Below are 25,018 nucleotides of genomic sequence, written 5' to 3'. Positions count from 1 at the left end.
ACCAGAGAGTTGAGAAATCTTTCACATGACAAACAGAGTTAGACCTTCAAGATATTTGGAGCGTGGGTAAATAATAATTTAAGAAATCATGTTTTTACACCAAGATGGCATCATAGGAGAAATTCAGTTAAGGCTCAGTTCTCTTATTTTTATAAAAATACAAGATTTTCCACGTATGTGTTTTTGACCAGAATAGTTGTAAAACAAGAACACGAGCAAGGAGGAGTTTGTTTTAACTGCTGCTCTATTGATTGTGAAACTGCAAATGCAGGAAAAAATAACTAAACCAGATGTAACAATGGTTTTAGACTGTTTGAAACTGCTGACTCATACTGCCATGTTAGTGAAATTATTCACTGAAGACTCATCATCTCATCCTTCACTATCTTAATTTTTCCTGAAATAGGGAAAACAACCGCCAACCTCTTTCAGTTTCATACAGTTTCTTTTAAGGGAATTGTGTATCCAGGAAATAGGAGATAGGCTGTGTGAACAGATCTGCTTTAGCATGCTACAAATAATTTCCATTTCTGATGCTTTTTGCCTCTCCTAGAAGCTTGGAGTGAGCTCATAAAATTTATTTTTAATTAATTTATTATTTATTTTTATATTTTGTCCATCAGCAAGAGAGTGGTAATCTCTCACTTATGCTACGGATAAGCTGCCTTCGGGTACTAATATTTGCTGTAGTATAGTTTGCTTGTTAGTTTGCTTGTTACAAACCCACTCTAGTTTCTTTTAGGATCTTTTGTAATTATACAGTAATTACAGATACATTGAATTTCTTTCTTATTTTCTGCTTTGGAAAAAATATTGTTGCCTGTTGTTTGGGTGCTTATAATGGCCTCGGTCTTAGTCTCATGTATGGACTGGGTTTCTAAAAGCTTTTAAGTTCATTCTCAGTGTTGCTTAATTACTTTGTTCAAGCTTAAAGTGAATCTTCCTTTTGTCACAAAATGAGAAACATAATGTGAAACAGAAAAATACCAGTAGCTCCCCTCATCCTCTATATTCTGTTGCCTTGTTTGAAAATTGTTTGTATTATGCTGCCAGTAATTTATTTATTGCTTCACATGTGTCTTTTCATTCGTGGAAGCAGACATAATTCAGCTTCCTATTTGCTTTGATTTAAAGAATCTCAGAACTGTATAATACAGCATCTTGATAAGGAGAAGAGTAGTCTTCCATTAGTTGTATATAAACTGCAGGAAGAGTTTTTATGTTGGCATATTTTGCCAGTGCAGAGTGAAATCACAATATTATATGTTCATTCGTATTTCAGGTCGTATTAATTATAGAGGCTTTTTTATTAGATAGCTGTGTGGTGCAGTAGGTGCTTACCAAAACAAAAAAAAACCCTCATCCAGGGTACTGCAATATCTTGTTGTTACTGTATATTACCTGAAAATGTACATTCTTTTTATTGTTAGGGAATTCTTGAATTGAGTCCAAAAATCTTGAAAAGCAGCAGAAGAGAAGTTTATCTATGGGTAAGGAATTTAATGTATTTTGAATTTCAGAGAAGAACTGTGACTTCTTTTTTTTGTTTGTTTTAATGAAATACAGAAATAACTTCTGGTTTAGTTTCTAATAGTTGAAAATCAAGAAATATTGCTTAACTACTCTCTTTGAGTAAATTGCCCTTATTCCCAGAAATTAATCTTAAATTACTGAAGGAAGAAAAGCAGCATATACATTTATATCAGAAAATTGAAACAGCCTTCAAATGGCAACATATTTCATTTTAAATTACCGACTTAAATGAGTTTGCAAAAACCTAAGATCTGTATGAAAATCCCTGTATAATAAAGGACAGTTTAGACAAGGCAAGTAAAAGGCTAACAGTGCTTGCAGAAATTATTAAGATATTATTCATTAAAATGTGTCCTACATAATTTTTTTGAGGATATTTTTTAATAACAACAGCAAGCAACTTGTAATTACGTAACTAAGTAGAAGAAGCAAGTCAGGGTAAAACACTGTAAGGTTGTGAGTGGGGTTTGAGGGCAGCAGAAGTCACGTCCAAACATGGAGGACACTCCCAAAACGATGAGAAATAACGTAAAACACTGTAGAAAACATGAGAAGTAACTTACTGCTTAAGACATAACATGAATGGGAGCCTACCAAGACTGTGCCTAGCTTAAGACAGGCATTCTTATGAAAAGAAAGGTGGCTTGTTAGCAAAACTGGATATAATTCACATAGTTATTATAAAGGAATTAAAAAAATCTCTTTATAACAGACTGCAGTGCATGCAAAACCTGCCAGTGTAGTTAGCTGGGGTACAAGGGGAAATGGGAGTGTGGGCAAATCTCATGTCAGTTTTTGAAAGGAGATCCAAAGCATTTGTGAAACTGCAGACTGATAAGTCTAACTTTTGTAAAAGAATAAAAACTTCACCAGTGATGAAGTTCTTAAGCTTGCATGTACATGCAATATAATGAGGTAGGTCCAACACAGCCTTTGTGAAGGGAACTCCTGCCTTGCAAATGTGTTTGACTCCTTGGAAGGATGTAGGTAAGGCGGGGGGAAGGTGTAATATAATGCACTCGAGTTTCAGAAACCTTTTGGGGAAGATATCTAATTGAAACTATGAAAGAAAATAGATTCCGTGTGATAAAGTGTGAATATTAGAAGGTAAGAAACAAAGGGTGGGATTAAATTCAAAAGAAAACCACCCCCCCCTAAGTATGTATATAAAATAATTGATCCTAAATAAGTCCTTGCAACTTAGCAGAGAAATCTTGATCTTCTTAGGAAAAGTTCTCTGAACACATCAGTTCATGACTGAGCAGGCATCAAAAAGGAAAATACGTGATGGAAGTCATGGAGAAGGGCCTGCAGAGAAAGCAGACAATATTTTTATTTTGTAAACTCATATGTAGCATCCTAAATATTGCATGCAGTCTCAGTCAACGTGTCTCTCAAAAAAAATAAATATAGAATCCCTTTCCCCAAAATGTACTACCATGGCATTTAAGTAGAGTACGAAGATAATTATTAATGTAGAATTGCTAAATAGCTGAAATTTTAAAATAGGTTAGAATTCTACATTTTGTAAAATTAAGGTAAATATGACAAAGGCAGTGAATAGAAGTAGAATATAATTATAGTTTATTCATTGCCCCTTATGCTAACAGCAATAAGCTTGTAAGAGAAGAAAGATACTATGGAAGCAAAAAAAAAAAATAATTAGAGGCATTCAGCAAAGGATTAGGTTCCTCCTAAGTATTTAGGTTCATTTGCAGCCGTTAAAGGGGATGGTTGAATGCAACTTATCATTGTGTAAAAACCCAGGTTACGTTAGGGTAAAGACCAGTTGGTGTTTTGTTGTTACGTTCCCTCTGAAGGCATCTGCTGCTGGTTCCAGATACACGATACTGAGCCTGGCTGTCCTATTCGGTTGGTCTGGTTTTATAAAGAATTAGATAAATTAAGCTAGATGGCCAAGAATTTAATCTTTGTGGTACAGGAATAAGCACGATATCTAACTACAAGTAGTAATTGTACATAGTTTATATTTCCTTTAAGTTCTAGCTTGAGACTATTTGGAGAAGGTACTATAAATCAGCAAATTCCTCCAAAGATTTGGATTACCGGAGCAGTACAAGCTGATAATCCGGAGAGGCTACTGGTGGGAAATAATCACTAAACACTGGTGTATGGAAAACAACTGGAATTGACAATTAGGCTGCTCTGTTGAAAGTTAACTTGGGTACCTCCTCTGCTCCAGTGTCATGTGCAGCAGTACAGCCCTAATATAAATCTGAAAATTGTTTCAGCTGTAATAGAAAACACAAAGAGACCTGAAACACCTCAGTGTAATGAAATTTGGGCAGTATAATTGGTTAGAAATTACTGTACTTATTGGTGATAACGTAGGAGAGCTTGTAACTAGTAGCTAAGTTTAATAAGCCTTTTGAAAAAGAAAAGATTTCTTTGAAAGTTTGTTGACACATGTTATTTCATCCTGAATATATTTTTTTAAGGTCATTGAAGGATGTGCCTGGTTATTTGGGACAGTCACCTTGAAATACCTAACTTCTTTAGTGTTTGGAATAGCTGATGATGTAAGTTTTCTTGTCTGAGTATCTGGTTGGTGTCTTTAAAAAACTTTTTAATTCGTAGTATTTTGATCTTGGCATCTTACTGATATGCTTTCCTGAAATTCCAGCCTTTGTTTTGCAGAAATGGGAGAGGGGTTGCATATTTGCTTTGTCATTCATTATGTATTATCGCTTTGAAGTGTTATTACTGAAGTTTGTGAAAAGACAAATGGTTTTACTATTAAGTTAGTAAATACTTTGTTTTTAAATGTGGATTTATAGATCTTTGTTTATTTTGGATATCTTCTACCTACATCTTTCCTGAATTTACTCAGTTTCTTACTTCACTTTCCTCTGCAGCTAATTTTTCAGACAGTTATGAAATGCTCGTTGTACCTAGGACTCCTTGCTTCGCTTCAGCCCATTTATTGTCAGCTTCTGCTGTTAAAAAACTATCTGCAGATGTGCATTGGGGGGCAAAAGATGGGAAGCTTATGTTTTAAAATATGAGTATGCAAAACTGTACTCTTGATTAACGTGGTTGCAATGGCATCACCCTTTTTCTGCTGCTTTCTGCTGTTTATTTAACACAGCCCAATTTGTTTGACACTCAGATGTCATTTAATATACTAGAAATAGTTTTTTTGGTGCTCTTATAACAATATTGTAAATGGTATAAACTTCTGTTCTGATTAAAAATATTTCTCATATACTTTTAAACTACTTTGTTGTGGAAAACAGGACAGGTTTTGCTTACTATATCTTTTTTTTTTTTTCCTGTATATCCTACCAGGCTCATATAGGCAATATATTAAAATCTAAATTTATTGGCTACAAGGATTTTGATACTTTAATGTATACCTGTGCTGCAGAGTTTGACTTCATGGAAAAAGAGGTAATTTGATCAAAATAGATAATTATGGAAGAGGGAACTTTTTGTTTTATCTTGATTTATAACTTAAAACGTCTGAGAGCCACAACCTCCTACTGCCATCCTAAATTCAAGTGCTTACTCATGAAGTTAGAGACATTCATGAACTTAAGCTAAATTTAACTGGTTTTATTGCTTTTAAATGAAGTGAAACCAAAACAGTGTTTTGATTTTCGATCTAAGAAATGTGCTTGCTTGAATGAAAAATGTGCTTGCTCAGGGGTAAATGAAAGGTTACAGTTCTGCAAACTTAAGTTTTTATGTGGCTGTCAGTAACTGGTTTTGAGTCTAGGGGAAAATGTTTTGAGAGCTGCAAAGGTCTTGCGTGGTAGATTTAGACTACAAAAGATCATCAAAGCTTCTTAATATGGCCATAGTAGACTTTTTGTAGTTGATCAGTATCTGGATCTGCATTTAGAACATTTATAGGTTACTCAACCCATAGTAGTCAAATTCAGATGATGTATAATCCACTTTTAGTCTTTGGGTAGCTTGCCAAAGAACTGGGAATAATTGACTAATGACCTTAGTGTTGTGACCTCTAGTGCAATTACTGGGTGGAGTTTAAATGTGAGTTTCTTTAAGCTTGCTTTGTTGTTGAATGCTTAAGTTTAGATTTTACTCGAGGAGGAAATAAAATAAAATTTTAAAAAAAAATTTTCTTTAAAATGACTACCGAAGTAATTATAGGTGAATAGGAAGCAATTAATGCAGTTTATTTCCGTTGTAGACTCCAGTAAGATACACAAAGACTCTGCTATTACCAGTTGTTCTGGTGGTTTTTGGGGTAATCATGAAAAGGGTAAGTGATTGATTTAGTGAATCACCTTTACCTTGAATTTACTTATTACATTTTTCGAAGGGATCGCTATTTATTTTGAGATGGGAAGAAGTTAGTGTGGTGGGTTAACCTTGGCTGGCTACCAGGTGCCCGCTGTGCTCTCATTCCCCATCCTAATCTGGACAAGGAGGGAAAAGAGTTGAAAAATCTCTTGGGTCAAGATAAGGACAGGGAGATCACTCCCCGGTTTACTGTCATGAGCAAAACAGACTTGAATTGGGGAAGGTGAATTTAATTTATTGTCAATTAAAAATAGAGTAGGATCGTGAGAAGCAAAAGCAGAACTGGAAACACCTTCCTCTCATTTCTGTCACCTTCTTCCTTGGCTCAATGAGTCCCTCCCACAGGCTGCAGTTCTTTAAGAACTGCTCCAGAATGAGTCCTTTCCATGTGGTACAGTCCTTCAAGGGTCGCAGCTCCTGCCAGAAAACCTGCTCCTGTGTGGGCTCCTCTCCACGAACTGCACTTCCTGCCAGGAGGTTGCTCGAGTGGGCTCTCCGTGGGTTGCAGCTTCCTTCAGGGCATGTCCACCTGCTCTGGCTTGGGGTCCTCCACAGGCTGCAGGGTGGATATCTGCTCCACCATGGTCCTCCATGAGCTGCAGGAGGAAAATCTACCTGACCACGGTCACCTTCTCAAGCTGCAGGGGAATCTCTGCTCTGGCACCTGGAGGACCTCCTCTCCCTCGATCACTGACCTTGGTGTCTGCAGAGTTGTTGCTGTCTCATTTTTCTCAATGCTTTCTCTCAAAGCTGCTGTATAGTGTTTTTCACCTTGTCTTCACATATTATCAACAGAGGCACCACCAGTGTCACTGATGTGCTCAGCTTTGGCCAGTGGTAGATCTGTTGTGGAGCTGGCTGGAGCTGGCTCTGTCTGACATGGGGTCAGCCCCTGGTCTTCTCAAAGAAGCCACCCCTGCAGCCCCACTGCTACCAAAACCTTACCATGTCAACTCTATACAGTAATAAAGTACGGGTTTTCAAAACTATTTGCCTAAAAATCTGTATTCTTTTTAAATAGATTTTTGCAAAGGTCCAGTCCTGATTCAGTGGTAAAACTTACTTGGATGTTAAGTGCCATTTCTGTCACTTAACTGATGAGTGCTATAAGTGAAGTTTATAACTGTTTTTGTAAATTTGATTATGTATAATTTGTGTAAAAACAACTTACAGTTTACTCAGGAACAGATGGGATAACTGCTAACTGCCTGGCTAATTACACATCCTCAAAAAGAACTTTTAGCTACAACATTTCATGTCTTCATCTTAGCATTATCTCAAAATGAGATTACCCAGGTGTAATTTAATTTAGCAAAGGTTGAAAATGCTTTCGAAAGTTTATTCTTACTTTTTGTTGGCTCTTGTTTTCTTCAGGCAATTAAATATCTCATGTGGGCCTTATCTCAGGAAGGCCAATATGAAAGGTACGTATTGTCTTCTTTTTTACTGTAAAATTCCATTTTCTGCTGGAAGTCTATTTGATTTGCTGTATGTTAAGTAATTCAGAATTCCACATTATATTGGTCTTTTTTGAAAGGTAAATTATGTGTAGTTCAGTAACTGAATGGCTTTGATGCACTATACGGGATGTTTTTATAGGATATCTGAAACTAAGTTTAGCTGCTCAACTTGGTTTTAGACATCTTAACCCTCTTACCCCTGAATTTTCTATTTAATAACTTATTTTTCTGCTTTATTCCTAAACCAAGATTTATTTATGTGCCTATTTGCTTTTCTCTTATGAACACTGAGTGCAAATTCTTTACCCCACATTACTTTTTTTTCAGGTTATAAAGACCTGAGTTTCATCTTTAGGAAGGGATCCTAACTGTGCTAATTTTATTTTCTAAGTATCTGTAATATGTGCTCTACCTGCCACAGCCATTTGGCATCACTGGTTGATGCCGTGCTCAAGAGCAGAAAATCTGTCCAGTTTAATGTTGTCATTTCCCTGATGTATCTTTTTGCTTCCTGCTTTTTTCTAATTCATCACTAAGCATTTCAGTAATCTCTGCTTTCCATAGTCTAATGGCCGTTATCAAAATTTCAGCAGATGTGAGCAGGATTCAGCATCCTGTATTCACAGATGTTTTTGGAGAGCAACAAGTATAGATGATTTTGACTGTTTTCACATTTGTATTTCCTTCTGGGAATCCAAAAGCGACCTATGTAGTACCTGAGTACATGACGGACTCTTTATTTGGTACCAGTGCTCTCCCTCTTTTACATTACAGAAGTTTCATTCTCTAAGCTGTTCTATGTTTGAAATAATTCATGGAAGTAATTAAAAACCTGCTAAAATTAGTTTTCAGATTTCCAACTAGATATGGGAGTTAAGGAGGATAGTTACTGATTTGCAGTATACTTCCAAGCTGCTTGTAGAGGGGGGAAAAAAAAAAATCCATGCAGCTGCTGACTCATGCTTACTGGATTAGTTCAGTTGTCTAGAGCCAGTATAGGTGAGTTTGAAGTGAAACCAGTACTTCTGTAGTACATAAACAAATAACATGATTTTGTTTTTTATTCAGAGAGGAACGTTTTAACCATGGTGAGGTAAGACTCTTTCTGCACAATTTTGTGCGTTTATGTGAATACTTAATATTGAAACGCAGATTGTAGTGGTCTGATCCTGATACGTGGTGTATTTGAAGGTAAGTGTTTGCATCTTTTTTTCCCTCATCTTAAATTGGGTCTGGTACATCACCAGAATAACTCTAGAATGTTGAACAAAAAAATATACTAGGTAATAGTGGGGTGACAGTGTGAGACAGGAGTCCTTGGGCTTTTGCTGTAGCAGTGCAGAAAGACACTGAAATGATGCTGGACCTTCCATTTTCCTTATGTAGACTGGGAAGGAGATTGGTTCCTTTACTGGGCCTTCACATGACAGATAATGTTAAAATTCTCATTTGAAATACGCCATAATGAAAATAATTCTACACGTGGTTCTTTTAATAAAGTGATGCAAAAAAATATAATTGAATGGCAGCTTTCTTATGTGATTTCTTTATTTGCAATTAAATCGGCAAGGACAGTGCAGAACTTTCTTAACAGCAGTTTCTTTGTGGTTTGTGCTATGAGAGATATCTCCTGCCATTCAGCATACGGTAGTCAATCAGGTAGACAAAAGCACTGATGGCAACAATGCCTCCATGATTTACTGCAGCACTTCCACAAGTAACACAGGTTCAGTGTTAGGAGTGGTGAGTGACATCTCTGCATTTTTAGCTTTTTTGAGAACACTGAAGCAAGCTGCCTGTGGTCGTGCAAGTACCAAGGATGATTTTATTTGCGTCCTTCATTTCATACTTAGGTTAGGCATTAACTAGCAAGGTCTCCTCACTTCTATAAAGAGGTTATACAAGAAATTTTATGTATATTATTGCCTGTTTATGTGTCAGGATCTTTTGCATAGCTAGCCATTTCTCCAGCTCCTTTTGGTTTTATTTTTAATGTTTATCATTTCTGTTGTTCCATACTTTCTTGCTACATACACTTTAGAAAAAAGGTAACAGAAAGTCCTCACCGCTATCTGAAATGTGAAGATCTTTACTTTAGGCTGCCCAGGGAGGTGGTTGAGTCCCCATCCCTGGATGTGTTTAAGAATAGGGTGGATGATCTACTTAGGGATATGGTTTAATGCGAATTAGGGACGGTTGGACTTGATGATCTCTAAGGTCTTTTCCAACCTAGAAATCTATGAATCTATGACTTTGACTCTTTTTCAGACAAACTTGTCATTTAAGCTATACTGAAAAATAAGCTGTATGTTTAAGACACAAATGAAAAGTGTGCAGATATTGTACTTTTGTGTGTTGGGGCTGTTTGTTGTTTTTATTTTGCAGCTGGTATACCATGCATTGCAGCTGTTGGCGTACAGTGTCCTAGCGATTTTAATCATGAGACTAAAACTGTTTTTGACACCACATCTATGTGTTATGGCTTCCTTGGTGTGTTCAAAACAGGTAAGGTCTTTTTTTTAATCCTGTAGCTATCTCCATACTCACAGTGTTACCCAGATATTTATCCTGAAACGAGTTTATGTGTTTGTAATTGCTGAATCTGAGTGCACCAGTTAAAAATAAACCAGATTATATTGCCTGTCGAAGAATATGGTTATGCAAGTTCCACTCTTTGCTCTCCTCAAATAGAGCAAATGTCTTGTTTTATGTGACTTGTCCAATTGCATTGTTACACAAGTTAATACTGAGCTTGAGCATAGGGAGGCATGCACTGGATTTTACTGTATTTGCACACTTCTATGCCATTGCGATTTTTCTATTGACTATTAATTTTATCCAAACAGTGTTTGATGTTGTTTACATTGTGTTTTCACACAGCTCTTTAGAGTTTATTGCCTTGCATATTTTTTGTGTACTAATTCTTTCCAGAAGTATAGTTTTGAAATCTTACGTGTTGATAATATTTCAGCCTTAAAAATCAAAAGTCATATGCCTAACCCACATTTAATTTTTCCTATCTTGAAGTCATCCATAACATAAAATGTTACTAGATTTTCTCCAGGTATGAAAGATCTTAGAACTGGCTTTCCATGTTTCGGTATCTGTGTTTTTGAGAAGTGAACTTGATTGGATCTGTATCTAAACAGCTGTTTTAGAAGCTTTGCAGTTGCAGCAAAAGTAGGGTAAGCAGTTCTCTGTCTGGGAATCAGATAGGGAGATAGATCGAAAACCTGACCAAAGGTCTGGGACTGGAGAGGGGTGATCACCTATATGAAGTCTGATGGAAGGCCAGTAACTAGCAATGTACCCTAGGGGTCAATACAGGGTCCAGTCCTGTTCAGCATCTTTGTTAATGGTCTGGATGGTGAGGCAGAGGGTATCCTCAGCAAGTTTGCTGATGCTACAAAACTGGGAAGAGTGGCTGGTTACACCAGATGGGTGTGCTGCCATCCAGAGAGACCTCAACAGGCTGCAGAAATGGGCTGACAGGAACTTCATGCTATTCAACAAAGGGAAGCTCCAAAGTCCTGCACCAGGGGAGGAAAAACTGCAGGCACCAGTACATGCTGGGGGCTGACTGGATGTAAAGCTGCTTTGCAGAAAAGGACCTGAGGTTCTGGTGGACACCAAGTTGAACACGAGCCAGCAATGTGCCGTTGCTGCAAAGAAGGCCAATGGTATCTTGGGCTGCGTTAGGAGGAGTGTTGCCAGCAGGTTGAGGGAGGTGATCTTTCTCCTCTCTTCAGCACTGGTGAGGCCACAGCTGGAGTGCTGGATCAAGTTCTGGGCTCCCCAGTACAAGAGAGGCATGAACATACTGGAGAGAGTCCAGCAAAGGGCCACGAGTGTGATTAAGGAGCATCTGTTCTGTGAGGAATGGCTGAGAGAGCTGGGACTGTGCAGCCTGGAGAAGAGAAGGCTCAGGGGGATCTCATCGATGTATGTAAATACCCGAAGGGAAGGTGCAAAGAAGACAGAGCCAGCCCCTGTTCAATGGTGCCATGAAAGACAAGGGGCAATGCCCACACTGAAACACAGGAGATTCCCTCTGAACATCAGGAAACACTTTTTCCACTGTGAGGGTGACCAAGCACTGGTACAGGTTGCCCAGGGAAGCTGTGGAGTCTCCACCCTTAGACATGTTCAGAAAGCTGTCTGGACGTGGTCCTGGGCAAGTGGCTCTAGGTGGCCCTGCTTGAGCAGGGTGGATGGACCAGAAGATCTCAATCATGCTGTTGTGATTTTGTAGAAAGTGTTATTTACATCACATAAAATAAGTGTCCCACATTAAGAGATTGAAAGATTGTAATTAATAGTGAGCTGGGCTCACTAACGAGAAAACAAATGGGGAAGATGAGTTGGAGAACTCATGAAAATGTCTATATGGGGAACATCACCATGAGGATGAGTGGGAGAAGGAATCCATTGCTAAGAACTGTTGTGGACATAATGCAAAAAAAGGAAAAGAGAAAAATGTTTGACAGTGGGGAAACAGGCAATGACTGGGGAAGGAAATGAGGATATGAATAAGAAACCTGAGTTGTTGGGTTTGCTGCTCTTAAAAACTGAAGAGATACAAGAATAACATGACAAAGTTCAGTACTCAAAATCCAGAGTGCCAGAAGTGACGGTGTATGTACAGCCTTTTTCTGTCTGCCTTGTGCATGTGCAGTATGATACAGACCGTAATGCCCAACAGATACTGTTTTTCCCACAATATCTGGGATTGGAGCCTGTCCCAGAGGTGAATTAAATTAAGGTTGGATGGTGAAGGCAATTACTGTCTGTGGAACATCTGACACCTGTGTCGTACAACTGGAAAACGAGTGAATGAGACAGAATTATGCAAAGGAGAGAAAGCTGTCCCTTGTTAAGGCAACTGAACAAGTTTTTTCTCCCAGAAAATAGGATTGCTTCCCTGAATGTTCTTTCAGGGAAGGACAGTTCTTGATAATGCTGGAGTCTCATAGAATCATAGAATGGTTAGGGCTAGAAGGGACCTTCAAAGGTCATCTAGTCCAACCCCCCTGCAAGGAACAGGGATATCTCCAACTAGATCAGGTTGCTCAGGGCCTCATCCAACCTGGCCTTGAACGTCTCCAGGGATGGAGCATCCACCACCTCTCTGGGCAACCTGTTCCAGTGTTCTACAACTCTCATGGTAAAAAATTTTTTCCTAATATCCAACCTGAATCTACCTCCCTCTATTTTAAAACCATTACCCCTTGTCCTATCACAACAGGCCCTCCTGAACAGCCTCTCCCCATCTTTCCTGTAGGCCCCCTTGAGGTACTGGAAGACCGCTATAAGGTCACCCCGGAGCCTCCTCTTCTCCAGGCTGAACAGCCCCAACTCTTTCAGCCTGTCCTCATAGGAAAGGTGCTCCAGCCCTCTTATCATCTTCGTGGCCCTCCTCTGGACCCTCTCCAACTGGTCCATGTCCTTCTTATGTTGGGGTCTCCAGAACTGGACACAGTGCTCCAGGTGAGGTCTCACGAGGGCAGAGTAGAGGGGAAGAATCACCTCCCTCGACCTGCTGGCCACGCTCCTCTTAATGCAGCCCAGGATGCGGTTGGCCTTCTGGGCCGCAAGAGCACATTGCCGGCTCATATTGAGCTTCTCGTCCACCAGTACTCCCAAGTCCTTCTCCTCAGGGCTGCTCTCGATCCATTCACCACCCAGTCTGTATTTGTGCCTGGGATTGCCACGACCCAGATGTAGGACCTTGCATTTGGCCTGGTTGAACTTCATGAGGTTGACACGGGCCCACCTCTCCAGCCTGTTGAGGTCCCTCTGGATGGCATCCCTCCCTTCCAGCGTGTCGACAGCACCACACAGCTTGGTGTCATCAGCGAACTTGCTGAGGGTGCACTCCAGTCTGCTTAAATGTTGTGCTCATCGCTTTCTTGATGCCTGTTCTGTTACTGGTTGTAAGTACTTCTATGCCAACATCAAATGAATCTGTACAGAGACCATACAAAATGCTAAAAATGTGTCAAAATCTCTTTAAAAAGTAACTTTCTTTATGCACCTTGTAAACAAGTATAGGGACTTAAGGGAAATTTAATTTTCTCTACAATTTTGCTGTTCTGTAAGGTTCACAGGTGTTCTTATAATGTTTCCCAGCTTTTAGTTGTTGAAGTATTGGTGCCCTCTGTCGTGGTTTTAGGCTGATCCAGCAACTAAAACTCACACAGTCTCTCCTTCTCCAGTAAAGTAGAGAGGAGAGAAAAAAAAAAACCAAAGGGACTGAGGGTTGAGACAAGAACAGAGGGAGCACCCACCAACCATGGTCCTGGGCAAAACAGACTGGGCTTTCTCAAAGCAAAACAATTTATTAATGATTACTTAGAAAGACAAAGGGAAACAAAACTGATTACTCGAGAGGACAGAAAGAAACAAAACCAGATCTTAAAAACCAACACCTTCCCCCCCCCCCCTTTCCTTTTGCTCCCGGCTCTACCTCCTCCCCCCAGCAGCACAGGGGGCAGGGACTGGGGGAGTGCAGGTTCATTCCGTGCTGTTACTGCTGCTTCTCTCTTAAAGGAGGAGGGGTCCTTACACCCTTTTCCCCTGCTCCAATGGATCCCCTACCCATGAGGAAAAATCCACCAACTTCTCCAGCGTGAGTCCAGCCCACTGGAAACAATCCTTCCCCACAGATTGCCCCAGTGTGGGCTTCACCACAGTCTCGGGTACTTAAGGAGCTGTGGCCACTCGCTCCGGCGTGGGTCGTCACGAAGACTCCAGATGCCTCTCTGCCTTGTCGTGCACCCCAACATGACCATCCTCAGGCTCAGGCATCTTCTCCCCACGGGCTGCGAGTGGGTCTCTGCTCCACCGAGGCCGTCCTGGTTGCAGGGGGGCCGCCTGCCATCTCACCATCAGCCGCAGGGGAAACTCGGCTCCGGCACACCTCCTCCCGCTCCATCCTCACTGACCTGCTGTGGATGCGGCTGTTTCTCTCAGATCTCAGTCCTCTCCAGGTGAACTCAGCCCAGTGGGCACCCCGGGAGTGGGGTGACCCCGAGTTCCCCAGCTGGCTCCGCCGCCGCCATTCTCCGTGGGCGGCGCCGGCCCGACGCAGGCAGCTGCCCGGCCGGGAGCCAGGGAGCGGGGGCAGTGCCCTCCTCCCTTCTCTGCTCGATCCTGGGCAAAGCACTTTTTCCGGTTCCTTTGTCCTGACTTAAATAGGGCAATTCGCAGAGGCGCCCTATTGGCTCAACCCCGAGGGGGATGGCAGTCTGATCTGGTGGCCAGAACTAAGCCTAACCCGGTTCCAAAACCGGGGAGGTCGCAGGGAGCAAAACCCCTCTCCTGCCACCAGAACCACCCCCCCCTCCACATCAAACCATGACACCCTCCTAGGTGGTCTGGTTGTTTAATAGCAGTTACACTGTAGTTAAATTTTTCTAAATGAATTTTCATGAGGTGTTTCTGAGTAATTTGAAATGAAGTTGCTTTTCACAAGACAGAAAAATGAAAAAAGACTATTTTCTTCTAACCTACAATTTCTAGAGGACAATTACAATATTAATGAATTCTATCCAATGTTAATTTGTTTGTAATTCTTCTTGGTTTAGCTGTGTGTTCCTAGAACAAAATTGATTGGCTCTTCTGCCGTGTTATTACTGAAAAATTTTTGTAGAATTTTCCAGTGTACGAAGTTTAGAACTAAAAATATTTCTGTATTTTGTGCCATAGGAAAAAAAAGGCCTCTCAGCCTTCTGAGAATTGAAAAACCAAAATAATCTGAACTGCTTTTTTTTTTGCTGTATGGGGAGAAAAAAACTCTGAAATATAGGAAAAAGTACCTTGCAACTAATAATGACTGAAAGATGAGCTGCAAGGAATGGTTTCTATTAATATGTAGCCTCTTTTGTGTTTTTCCATATAGGAAGTTAGCCACTATATTGTAAGTTAGTAGACATTTCCAGCTGGTGATCTTTTTATTTCTTTTTTTTTTTAAAGCACTTGGGTAATGTCACTGCAGTGATTCATCCTGGATTGTTGCAGTTTTTGTTTTGGGACTGCAACTGAGGTCGTCAGGCCAGTTAATGAAAACTGGTGCTTTTGGTAATTATTGTGTTTTATAGAATCACAGAATGGTTTGGGTTGGAAAGGCCCTCAAAGATCATCTAGTTCCAACCCCCCTGCCATAGGCAGGGACACCCTCCCCTACACCAGGTTGCCCAAGGCCTCATCCAACCTGACCTTGAACACTTCCAGGGATGGGGCATCCACAACTTCTCTGGCCAACCTGTTCCAGTACCTCACCACCCTCTGAGTGAAAAATCTCTTCCTTAGATCTAATCTAATATCTCCTCTTTCAGTTTAAAGCCATTGCCCCTTGTCCTGTCACTACTTGCCCTTGTAAAAAGCCCCTCTCCAGCTTTCCTGTAGCCCCTTCAGGTACTAGAATGCTGCTGTAAGATCACCCCGGACCCTTCTCTTCTCCAGGCTGAACAGCCCCAACTCTCTCAGCCTGTTTTGGGTCTTGGAGAATGCCACACATTACCACTGTGTAAATATTGGAAGAAGGACAGGTTCGGAGTATTTTATCAATATTTTCTTTTCTTCTGCTTCCAACTGCATTGTGGCCCTTTGGTTGTTCTGCTCTTTCCTATGGTTATGGAAGAGCAGAGAGGAAGCTTCTCAGGAAGCTCCAAATGCAGATGATAACCTATTCTGGGAGCTGCCCCTGTTGGACCAAATGGCTGAGGTCCAGTGACTTTTTCTTCCTCCTTTGCAGCATCATGGAGGCATAGTTGGCTTGAAAGAAATAGATCTGGAATGCTAGGGAAGGGAAGGCTTTACATAACTGCAGTTTGGACAGTTGTTCTGTGCAGAAGATGACAAATGACCAGCTGCCCCGTACAATAAGGGGTATGATTGTCCTGGCCCTGCCTTGGGCCTTAGGAGAAGCAATACCCGTGTTGAAGAGTACCCAGCTTTAGGTGAACAATGTGTGTAAAACCCAAGTTAATTCCCTTTTCTTGTGATCAGTGAAGGTTCTTATGCCTCTTCAGCCTCTTCCCTAGGCTGGTGCTGATTGATACCTGTACAAGGCAAGCTGTTTTTGTTGGGTTTTTTTGTGTTTTTTTTTTTTTCTGATCTGACTGATGGATGCTTTAGTAGGGAGCAGCTGGAAATCTTCTGGGTAATACATGACTGGCTTCAGCATGAGAGAGACACTGGCCCCTAAGGCTGTTGAGCCGAATCAATCACACCACTTCTAAGACTGCTCTGACTTAAGCAAGCAAAGGGATAAGAAAACTCCCTTTTTTTTTTTGTAGGGTCAGGAAAATATCAACTGGTTTTCAGTGTGCTTTTTCTGTCCTACTGCCTACTAAGCAGCAGTAGTATTTTGAGGTGGAAAAATCTGACCGTATGTGCAGTTATTGATTTAGAAGAATTGCAGTGGTGGAGGGAGATGAGAAGGGGAAGATGGGACTTGTGACCAAACAATTGATTAACGCTCGGTACATTTATCATTATGTAAAGTTTAAAGGTGTTTGCATAAAGGATGAGTTAATAAGCAGCAATTTGTTTTGACAAAGAAAAATTTAAGCAAATTTAACATAAGCAATTACCTCATTTTAACTGAGGTCACCACTATCCTTTCCTGTAGCAGCCCATGAAAGTTTACCTGCAGCGATATGTTAATATAACTTGATTTATTTTTAGGCTATAGAGAGATAACATGCTAATCAGCTGCCTTTCAAAATATATCCTTTTATTAGTGAACAGCCAGCCTGAGATGGACATTTGTAACGCAGACGGAAAGTGAACAAACAGGCAAAAGACGTGCTAGAATTATTCTGCACGCGGAAAAGCAATTTTGTGTGTTGTGTTCTTTCAGCCCATTGCACGAATCTGTGTACTTTCCATTACCTCAGTGCTGCAGCTTGTGGCACCTGATGGACAATATAAATTATAACTGTTTACATCCACATATTTCCTCTTTCTATTAAGAGGAATTATACTATCCTGAATGGAAATTTTGAAAGCAAAGAAAAACAGCTGGAGAAAGACTTGATGTATTTGTTTGGCAAAAACAAATAAAAAACTTTGCATCGGTACAAAAACCACATGAAGAGCAGCGTCCTGTAAAATCAATGCTTCTTTTATGTTGCTTGTATGTTTGACCATTCTAGTAAACAAAATACTGGTAAATTTGATACTGTGAATGAATTTGGTGCTCTGAATGAAATGGATTTAATGCAGGTTTGATGTTTTTGAAATGTGAAACCTTACTTTTAATTAACAATAGCTTGGGGGGGGGGAAAAAGGTAGATCATACTTTGTCTTCCTTAAGGTTTGGGTCAGATGTGGATGAGATGAAGTGTTCTTGCTCAAACTAAACTTCAATGTAGCAAATTTGATAATTCTTTCTTCTTAGCTACCCTTTTCATGTGTTTGTGAGTATTCGCTTAGAGCCTCCAGCAAACTATCTTTAGGGAAAAATGCAAAGACCATCTTTTTCAGTTCAAGAAAGGGAAGAGCAGGATATAAAACAACATTAACCTTATATCCCCAAGGGCAGCTTTTCTGAGACGTTTTTGGAAGTTTGCAGACCTGTCTCTAATCCATATACTACAGCTAGAAACTCTGTGTAAATAGGAGATAAAATACATTATTGGATCATCTTTACTTGCAGAATCTGACTACAACTTTAAAAGCTGCATTAATGTAAATTTTCTTCTTTTTTGTACAATTATGAATATAATGCCCTACGTTCGGTAAACACGAATTCTTATGAGATCTCACTGAAGTTTAGTGGACAAGCAATAGCAGAGATGTTTCGTATTGTAATATATGTTAGATTCCTTATAGAGAAATAAAAATGAATTGTGCTGCATACAACATTACAGAATTGTTGTGTAGAAATTAATAAATTCTTGCATTTCAGTTGTTTGGATGGCTCTTCTGTAAAATCCAGCCCAAAACATTGGTCTTTGCTATTTTAGCATTGATGGCAATAGAGGGATCAGCAAACCTTCAAACTCAGTGGAATATCATGGGAGAATTTAGCAATTTGCCACAGGAGGAACTTTTAGAGTGGATAAAAGTCAATACCAGACAAGGTAAGCTATTCCATAATGTATGATACTCCTCATTTACTGTGAGATGTAACTGTAGAACTTGGTGTGAATGACTGCAGAGGTGTCACTACTCTCCGTGGCTTTGCCTTGGGACTGTCCCTTAGCCCTGGGACTATCTACTTGTTCATGTAGAAGCTATCTCAAATAAAAAAAACCACCAAAAACTTGCTTTGTTAGACTCCAGTCTGGAGATTCTAGCCACTGGTGTGGTATTTGTACAACAAAAGTGTTTTTGCAAAGTCCAATTAAAATATTTTTTTTTCTTAAAAGACAGTGGTCCTGTATGTGGGTCCGTGATCATTATTTTGCTAGAAGAGAATTCGAAGTTTGGGTGTTGTGGTTGTACTCATCCTTTTACTAAAACGATTAAAAAGTGTCAGAAAAGTAGCTGCAAACAAAGTAGTTCTCTTTTTTTTTTAATCAGGAAAATGCTTTCAAGCTGAAATGGACGGAGATTTTATTGGTTATTTAACAATGGTGTAAGAAGTGCCAAATAAAAATGTGTTGTCATAATGAATATGTTATACTACCCATTTAAGAAAATTAAAATGTATTAAATCTTCATTCCTAAATGTTTATTTCTCTAATGACTTATATTGAGTTCAAGGTGACTTTTTTTTTAAAAAAAAAAGAGATTTTGTGCATCTCCCGTTGGTGCCATGTAAGGCCTTTCCAAAGAGAGTACCTTACCCTCTTTATGTCTTCCTGTGGGATTACTGTTTAGATATTTGAAGAATGCTTCCCTGCTTTTGCTGCTTGATTCCTTATTTCAAGCATGCCTTTCATTCTGTTTTCCAGATGCAGTTTTTGCAGGAGCAATGCCTACAATGGCAAGTGTTAAATTGTCTACGCTTCGTCCTATTGTAAATCATCCTCACTATGAAGATGCAGGACTAAGGTAAATTTCAAAGTTAAAGATTTATTTTTATTTGCTATTAATTCTCTAAATGTTGGTAATATACAGTAGGAATGGCATCATGTTATATTGTAAAATTTGTTAAAACCTCGCAGAACTTGATTTGTTATTTCAGTCAGATTGAAAGCACGTGCAGTATTTCCTCCGGGTTTGTGTTCATCAGAAAGGATATACTGTAGGATAGGTATGGCTTCAAACTTCTATTCAAAAAAAATCAGAATATGAGTATGAAATTGGAATTGATATGTATTATTGTATCCTTTCTTTGTTCTAGTTACTCCTGGTATTGTAGACAGACTCGATTTTTTTTTTTTTTCCTCAAAGCAGCCAGTTTAGTTATTCCTATTAGCTTTCTGTGATTGATTGTCTTTTTTTTCCATGATATTATGTCTATTGAAATATTAAGACTAGTTGAAATTGAAATTTTTGTAATGGAATTACTAAGTTTTGTACATTACTTTCAAAATCAGGATATTTTTCTAACTTGAAATGGATTTATCTGACAGGGTCATGAATTTCTTTTTTTAATTTTAATATCGTAGCATCATTTTTTGGTCATTTAATAAAACTGGTTAAAAGGGAAAGGCAGGGAAATCGGGAGCAAAGTGGAGCCCTGGAAGACGGGAGGAGTAGGGGGAAAGTGTGTTTTTAACCTGGCTTTGTTTCTCATGATCCGTGTCTGATTTGATTGGTAACAAATGAAATTGATTTTCTTGTTGTTTCCTTAAGTTGAGTTTGTTTTGCCCATGACCATAATTGATGAGAGATCCCTCTGTGTCCCTGTCCTGACCTGTGGGCCTTTAGTTATATCTTCTCCTTCCCATCCCACTTGAGGGGTAGGGGTAACGAGCGAGCGGCTGCGTGGTGCTTAGTTGCTGGCTGGTCCTAGACTACAACAAAGGAGATTCATTTTATGTGCCTTATATGTCCTTAGTTCTGGGTCTGGCATTAGCTGGCTTTAAGTTTTTTGGTCAGCCCTGAATTCCAGTTGTTCTTGGAATCATTATGTTAGTGAAAACATGAAACGTGAAGGCAAATGACACTGTTTATTTAAACTTTGTTTTAGCCTAGTTGTGTTCTGAAATAAAAAGTCTTCCTCTCCAGTCTAAAGTTAAAGCTTACATTTTCATGCTATGTTGCTAGCTAAGTTTTATATTTCTCTTTTTGCAGGGCCAGAACTAAAGTAGTATATTCCATGTACAGTCGAAAACCTGCAAAAGAAGTAAAAAGAGAATTGATAAAACTAGGAGTGAATTACTACATTCTGGAAGAGTCATTGTGTGTAAGCAGGAAAAAGTGAGTAATCCCTCTCTCCCAGGAATGATACGCTGCTCAGATACGTAGTCTGAAGATTCATATCAAGTAGTAGTCTTGAAATGCCCATCTGTGCTTCATGAAAAGTGTCCAAAATACATTTTTGTCCAGCATCTCCAGATTTTAATAAGAATATTTAACTTTACCCACCTTGGCAACCTTGTGGTCTTTGTGTGCTCCTGAAAAGCTGTGTTGTATGGTTTTTTAAACTTCACTGCAAAATACAGAAGAGATTCACAAAGGAAACAAGTCATAGTTCTGTGATGGCCAGAACAGATGTGTAGGTATAGTGAAAGCCTAGGTATGAATAAAAGGTGCAGAGTACAAGATAGTTTGAGCAGCAAAATATTATGACCATTGCTGGTCAGTTACAAATTTTGTCACATTTAAGCTGTTCTTAAGAAAAAGCTATGCTTTTTTTTTTTCCCCCTGATTTCTCTTTTGGGTCTTTAGAACACTGTTAGTTTAGATTTTTTCTTTTCTTTTCTTTGTACTTGGACTAAAATGAAGTGAATCTGTTCTATTCCTTTGCTATTATCTTTGACCAAATTAGGAAATTCTCAGTCATTCTAACTTTAAAAGATAATTGTACAGGGAATTGATGTTGGTTATGTGCCTTAATAAAAAAGCAAGGAGTTGTTACTTTCGGGTTGGTTTTTTTTTTTAAAAGGTGTTTTATTTCCTGAGTTTTCTTTAGAAATGTTAAGACTGTAAACATCACCCTCCATTTCATAGGAAGTTTTAAGGTGTAAGTAATTACGGTAAGAAATTTTAGTATAAAGACAAACTCAAAAAAAAAAAGTCTAGATGGCACAATCAAGTATTCATGGAGGAGTTATAAAACTCGGTTCAGCAAGCTGTATGTTTTTGGTGGCATTTCCTCATTTCTCTTTTCGTATTCATATGTTTTCCAGGCCTGGCTGCAGTATGCCTGAAATCTGGGATGTCGAAGATCCCGCTAATAGTGGCAAAATTCCTTTATGTACCCTTCTGAGCAAGGATTCCAGGCCGTATTTCATCACAGTGTTTGAAAATAGCAATTACAGAGTCTTGAAGATTCCAAAGGAATAACGTTGCAATGCAAAGAACCATCAGTCTCTCAACTTTTTAAACTGGCAACTATAAGAATTCAAAATCAGAAATACCTTTTCTACTAGGCTTAAAATGGAAAAATGTGTATTTTATTTTTTACCATTTTAAGAGAATTCTGATTATAGAAATATCTTAAACCTAACAGTTGGGATTTCTATTTCAGGGTCAGTCCCTTGAGATTTGCTATGCAAATGATTATGTGTGTGCACATTTTATTTAACACTGATCCAAAAAGAGTTAAGAGTAGCTGTGGAAAGTAACTCCATTCTCAAAACCAATGATATTGTGAAATGGGACTGTCAGAATGTCTTAGCAAAGCAAGTTTGTTTAAAGCTCTGGTGCTAGCAGCTAGGAACAAAGGAATGGTGCTATAGCATCTGGCATCGCGTTTCTCGTGTCGCTTTCATCCCCCATCTCCCTTCTGGGCGAGATGATACTAGAAATTCTCTTAAAAGTCACATAGTTTCACTGGTCGTGTCTGAGAGAAAGACATTTTTTTTTCTTTGAGACGATTAAGAGCACTTGTTTTGGATCACTTAACACATGCTTTTAAGCTTGCTTTTGAAATGGAAGAGTTTGTAGGCAGGCTTGAAACTTCGTTATTTAGGTGCATGTTCTTGGAATCTTATTGATATTAAAAAAGAAGACTAATAAGGGTAATATTTGCAGTGAGCAATAGTTTAGCTTCTCCATGTCCAAGGATTTTTAGCATTTTTATGCATCCAGAATAAGCTGGCGTAATATACATGAAACTTTTAAGGGAAAACGCTTTATTCAGGAAAAATCTGTCATAGCCTTAGGAAGATACTAAAATAAATCCTTCACTGCCTTAACTAGACCTTCAGCGCCTAACTTGATAAGAAATTACTTTCAAAATTTGTGCCCTGTTTTCTTTCCCCATGCATTAGATCCTGCCTGGATTTTGTCATCAGCGTTAAAGAAAAATGAAATTTAACCCCATAGTAAGTTGTGTGGGTATAATTGCTCCAGCAACATTAGACTGGTTCTGCAGTTTTCCTGTCATCTTGGTGTCACACCAATATTGTAGGTAATAAAGAATCCTAGAGAATTCACTTTCCAGGAGACCCCCAGTGCAAGGCCACCCTTTAATCATTTACCTGACTTGATAGAATTTTTGTATGCTTATTGCCATCGGGAAGTATCACAGTAATTGTGATTCTGCAGTGTAAGACTTCTGAAGTCTGATGTTTCTCTGTATATTATTTGTTTCAGTTTTGTTTTGACTTGTTTATGTGTTTTTTTTGTTGTTGTTCAGACATCAGTCTATTGATATGACTGGTCTTTTTAGCCCTAATAGCATCTAGCAGTATTGGGTGCTGTAGGAACAGCGTCCATCACGCCTGTGAGAGTATCAGTTGAATGGGAACCCATGATAAGGTAGTAGTGTGACAACTGATCAGTATTCTAAGACTTCTTATTTTTTTAAAATCTGTTTTATTGAGAGGGTGAGGGAGAATGGCTGAAAATGCATTAGCTTTTTAACTTTTACAGAATAGCTTTTTGGAAAAAAATTTCTATAAGGAACCTATCACCAAAAGGGCTTTTGGGAAGTCACTTTTTAAAATGTTAATTGAATTCAAGGAAGCGGGAATGAAATCTTTATATAAACATTGTGACTAGTGTTACAGCACAAAAAGGTACTGTATTTTTATGAAGTTTATGCCAACTGTTGACATGTACTTATGTGGTTAAATAAAAAAGAAAAAGATGGAAATTTTTCTGGTGTTTCTGATGGATGTTACCTTTCTGCTCTTCTGTCTTTAAACTGAAGTTTAATGCAGCTGCCACAGCAGATATGATTGAAGTTGAACCCTCCACTGAACAGTACACGGAAGTGCTTCAGATAATTGAACCAAACTCACATTTCTCTTTCTGGCCTTCTGTATTTGGAATGGTGGTGCAGGAATATGTGAAAAGACCTTGACAAAATGTCACATACCTATTTACAAGCCAAGTGAGCTTGGAAGGCAGTTCAAAATTATTCTCTTTTTGTTCTAAGTTTCTCAGCTCTCAGGTTAATCAAGAGTGGAGCCCAAATGCTAGTAGAATGAAGAAACACTTGAAAGCTAAGGTTCAGAGATGTGCTTCAGTAAAAATGTTCCCCATTTCATGAGGAGGCTGTTACTGAGTACATGGCCGGGCACTGTGTGTGAATTTTCAGCTTATGTTGAGGGATGTTATCATGTCCCTCTCTTTGAACTGGTCTTAAAACCAAATAATTATTGTCATCTAATGTTAAGATGATAAAATCTAGTGATGGAAAAATAGGAATTAAAAAAATGCAATATATGATTCTGGGGAGGAAATATGGGAGTTCTGAAATTGGGTGTATCATGTAACGGATTTCTTGTCATTTCAGTAATTTGCTTTCAATTCCAAAGGAAAGAATTTGAGTTTAAATAATATAATATTTTATGTGTAGGAGCACTGTGTTAACATTGTGCTTATCACTGCAACTCGAAGCAGAAAACGAAGTTGGAGATTTCTTAGCTCTCAATGAAGTTGTTTTTCCCTTCACAAGATCCTAATCAATAAATCTAACTCCAGTAAGTTTGTTTCTAAATATGCACTGGCTGTGACGTAATTTAGCCCCAGGACTGGAATACTTCAGTACCTGAAAACAGTTTCTCTTACATGCTGGTAATATTGAATCTTATAGATTTGTCCGTTGGAATCTGAAATATTTCTTCAGTACAACAGGCACAAATTACAATTTGCTATCAGACTTTTGATAATTGTGCAAAAAGTATTTAGTGTGGAGACCGAACGAGACACCTTTGTGAAGCAAAGATGCTAAGTCTTCCTGAGTAAGGGAGAGCATAAACGTCGGGTTTATGCTCAGAAATCCGCATTGTTGAAAGCAATTACAAAATGCTAATTACGGCTCGGGACCTGTGGTTTCAGATTGCATCGTTGGGTAGTTTCTGGAAATGTTGTTGTTTCACCCAGGTTACATAATATGAAGGACTGCAGTAAGACGACAGGAAATTTTTAAACCCAAAAGGATAAGGTGCTTCTGAGTCGTTTCAGCAGCTGGACAAGTGAATCCAAATCATAACTGAGCAGCGCTTTGCTATGTAGGCTGTAGTGTTGTACTATGAGGAAAGAGTAGGATGACAGGTGTGGTGTGAAAGGAAGACTTTACTGTTTGAATATTAATAGAGTTTAGGTGTTAAGGAATAACTCTACTTTGAGTGACATTAAAACTGGGGACCTAAAATGGCATGGAGAAGTTGGAAATGTGAGAATTGGCCAGCTGTGGAGGAATTGCTTGGGCAGTGAAA

At 39.0% G+C, this 25,018-nt stretch overlaps 1 protein-coding gene across 2 annotated transcripts in view; it reads left to right on the top strand.

Annotated features, from left to right (window-relative positions):
- The window catches only part of DPY19L1 (dpy-19 like C-mannosyltransferase 1), a 51,339-nt gene extending 28,610 nt beyond the window's left edge, over positions 1-22,729 (top strand). For both annotated transcript variants that reach the window (XM_086614761.1, XM_086614762.1), the window contains 11 exons: positions 1,431-1,490; positions 3,993-4,073; positions 4,843-4,944; positions 5,711-5,782; positions 7,198-7,247; positions 8,352-8,376; positions 9,669-9,788; positions 18,199-18,373; positions 19,190-19,289; positions 20,478-20,603; positions 21,536-22,729. In XM_086614761.1, coding sequence (XP_086470887.1) covers positions 1,431-1,490; positions 3,993-4,073; positions 4,843-4,944; positions 5,711-5,782; positions 7,198-7,247; positions 8,352-8,376; positions 9,669-9,788; positions 18,199-18,373; positions 19,190-19,289; positions 20,478-20,603; positions 21,536-21,692 — 1,068 coding nt within the window. In that variant the 3' untranslated portion in view covers positions 21,693-22,729. The remainder of the gene's footprint in view (positions 1-1,430; positions 1,491-3,992; positions 4,074-4,842; positions 4,945-5,710; positions 5,783-7,197; positions 7,248-8,351; positions 8,377-9,668; positions 9,789-18,198; positions 18,374-19,189; positions 19,290-20,477; positions 20,604-21,535) is intronic.
- Positions 22,730-25,018: the final 2,289 nt, after the last annotated feature.

Source organism: Tauraco erythrolophus, chromosome 7, assembly GCF_009769465.1.
Source record: "Tauraco erythrolophus isolate bTauEry1 chromosome 7, bTauEry1.pri, whole genome shotgun sequence".
NCBI classification, from domain to species: Eukaryota; Metazoa; Chordata; class Aves; order Musophagiformes; family Musophagidae; genus Tauraco; species Tauraco erythrolophus.
The sequence above is the reverse complement of the archived record's forward strand: the minus strand, read 5'-3'. Positions and strand labels throughout refer to the sequence as shown.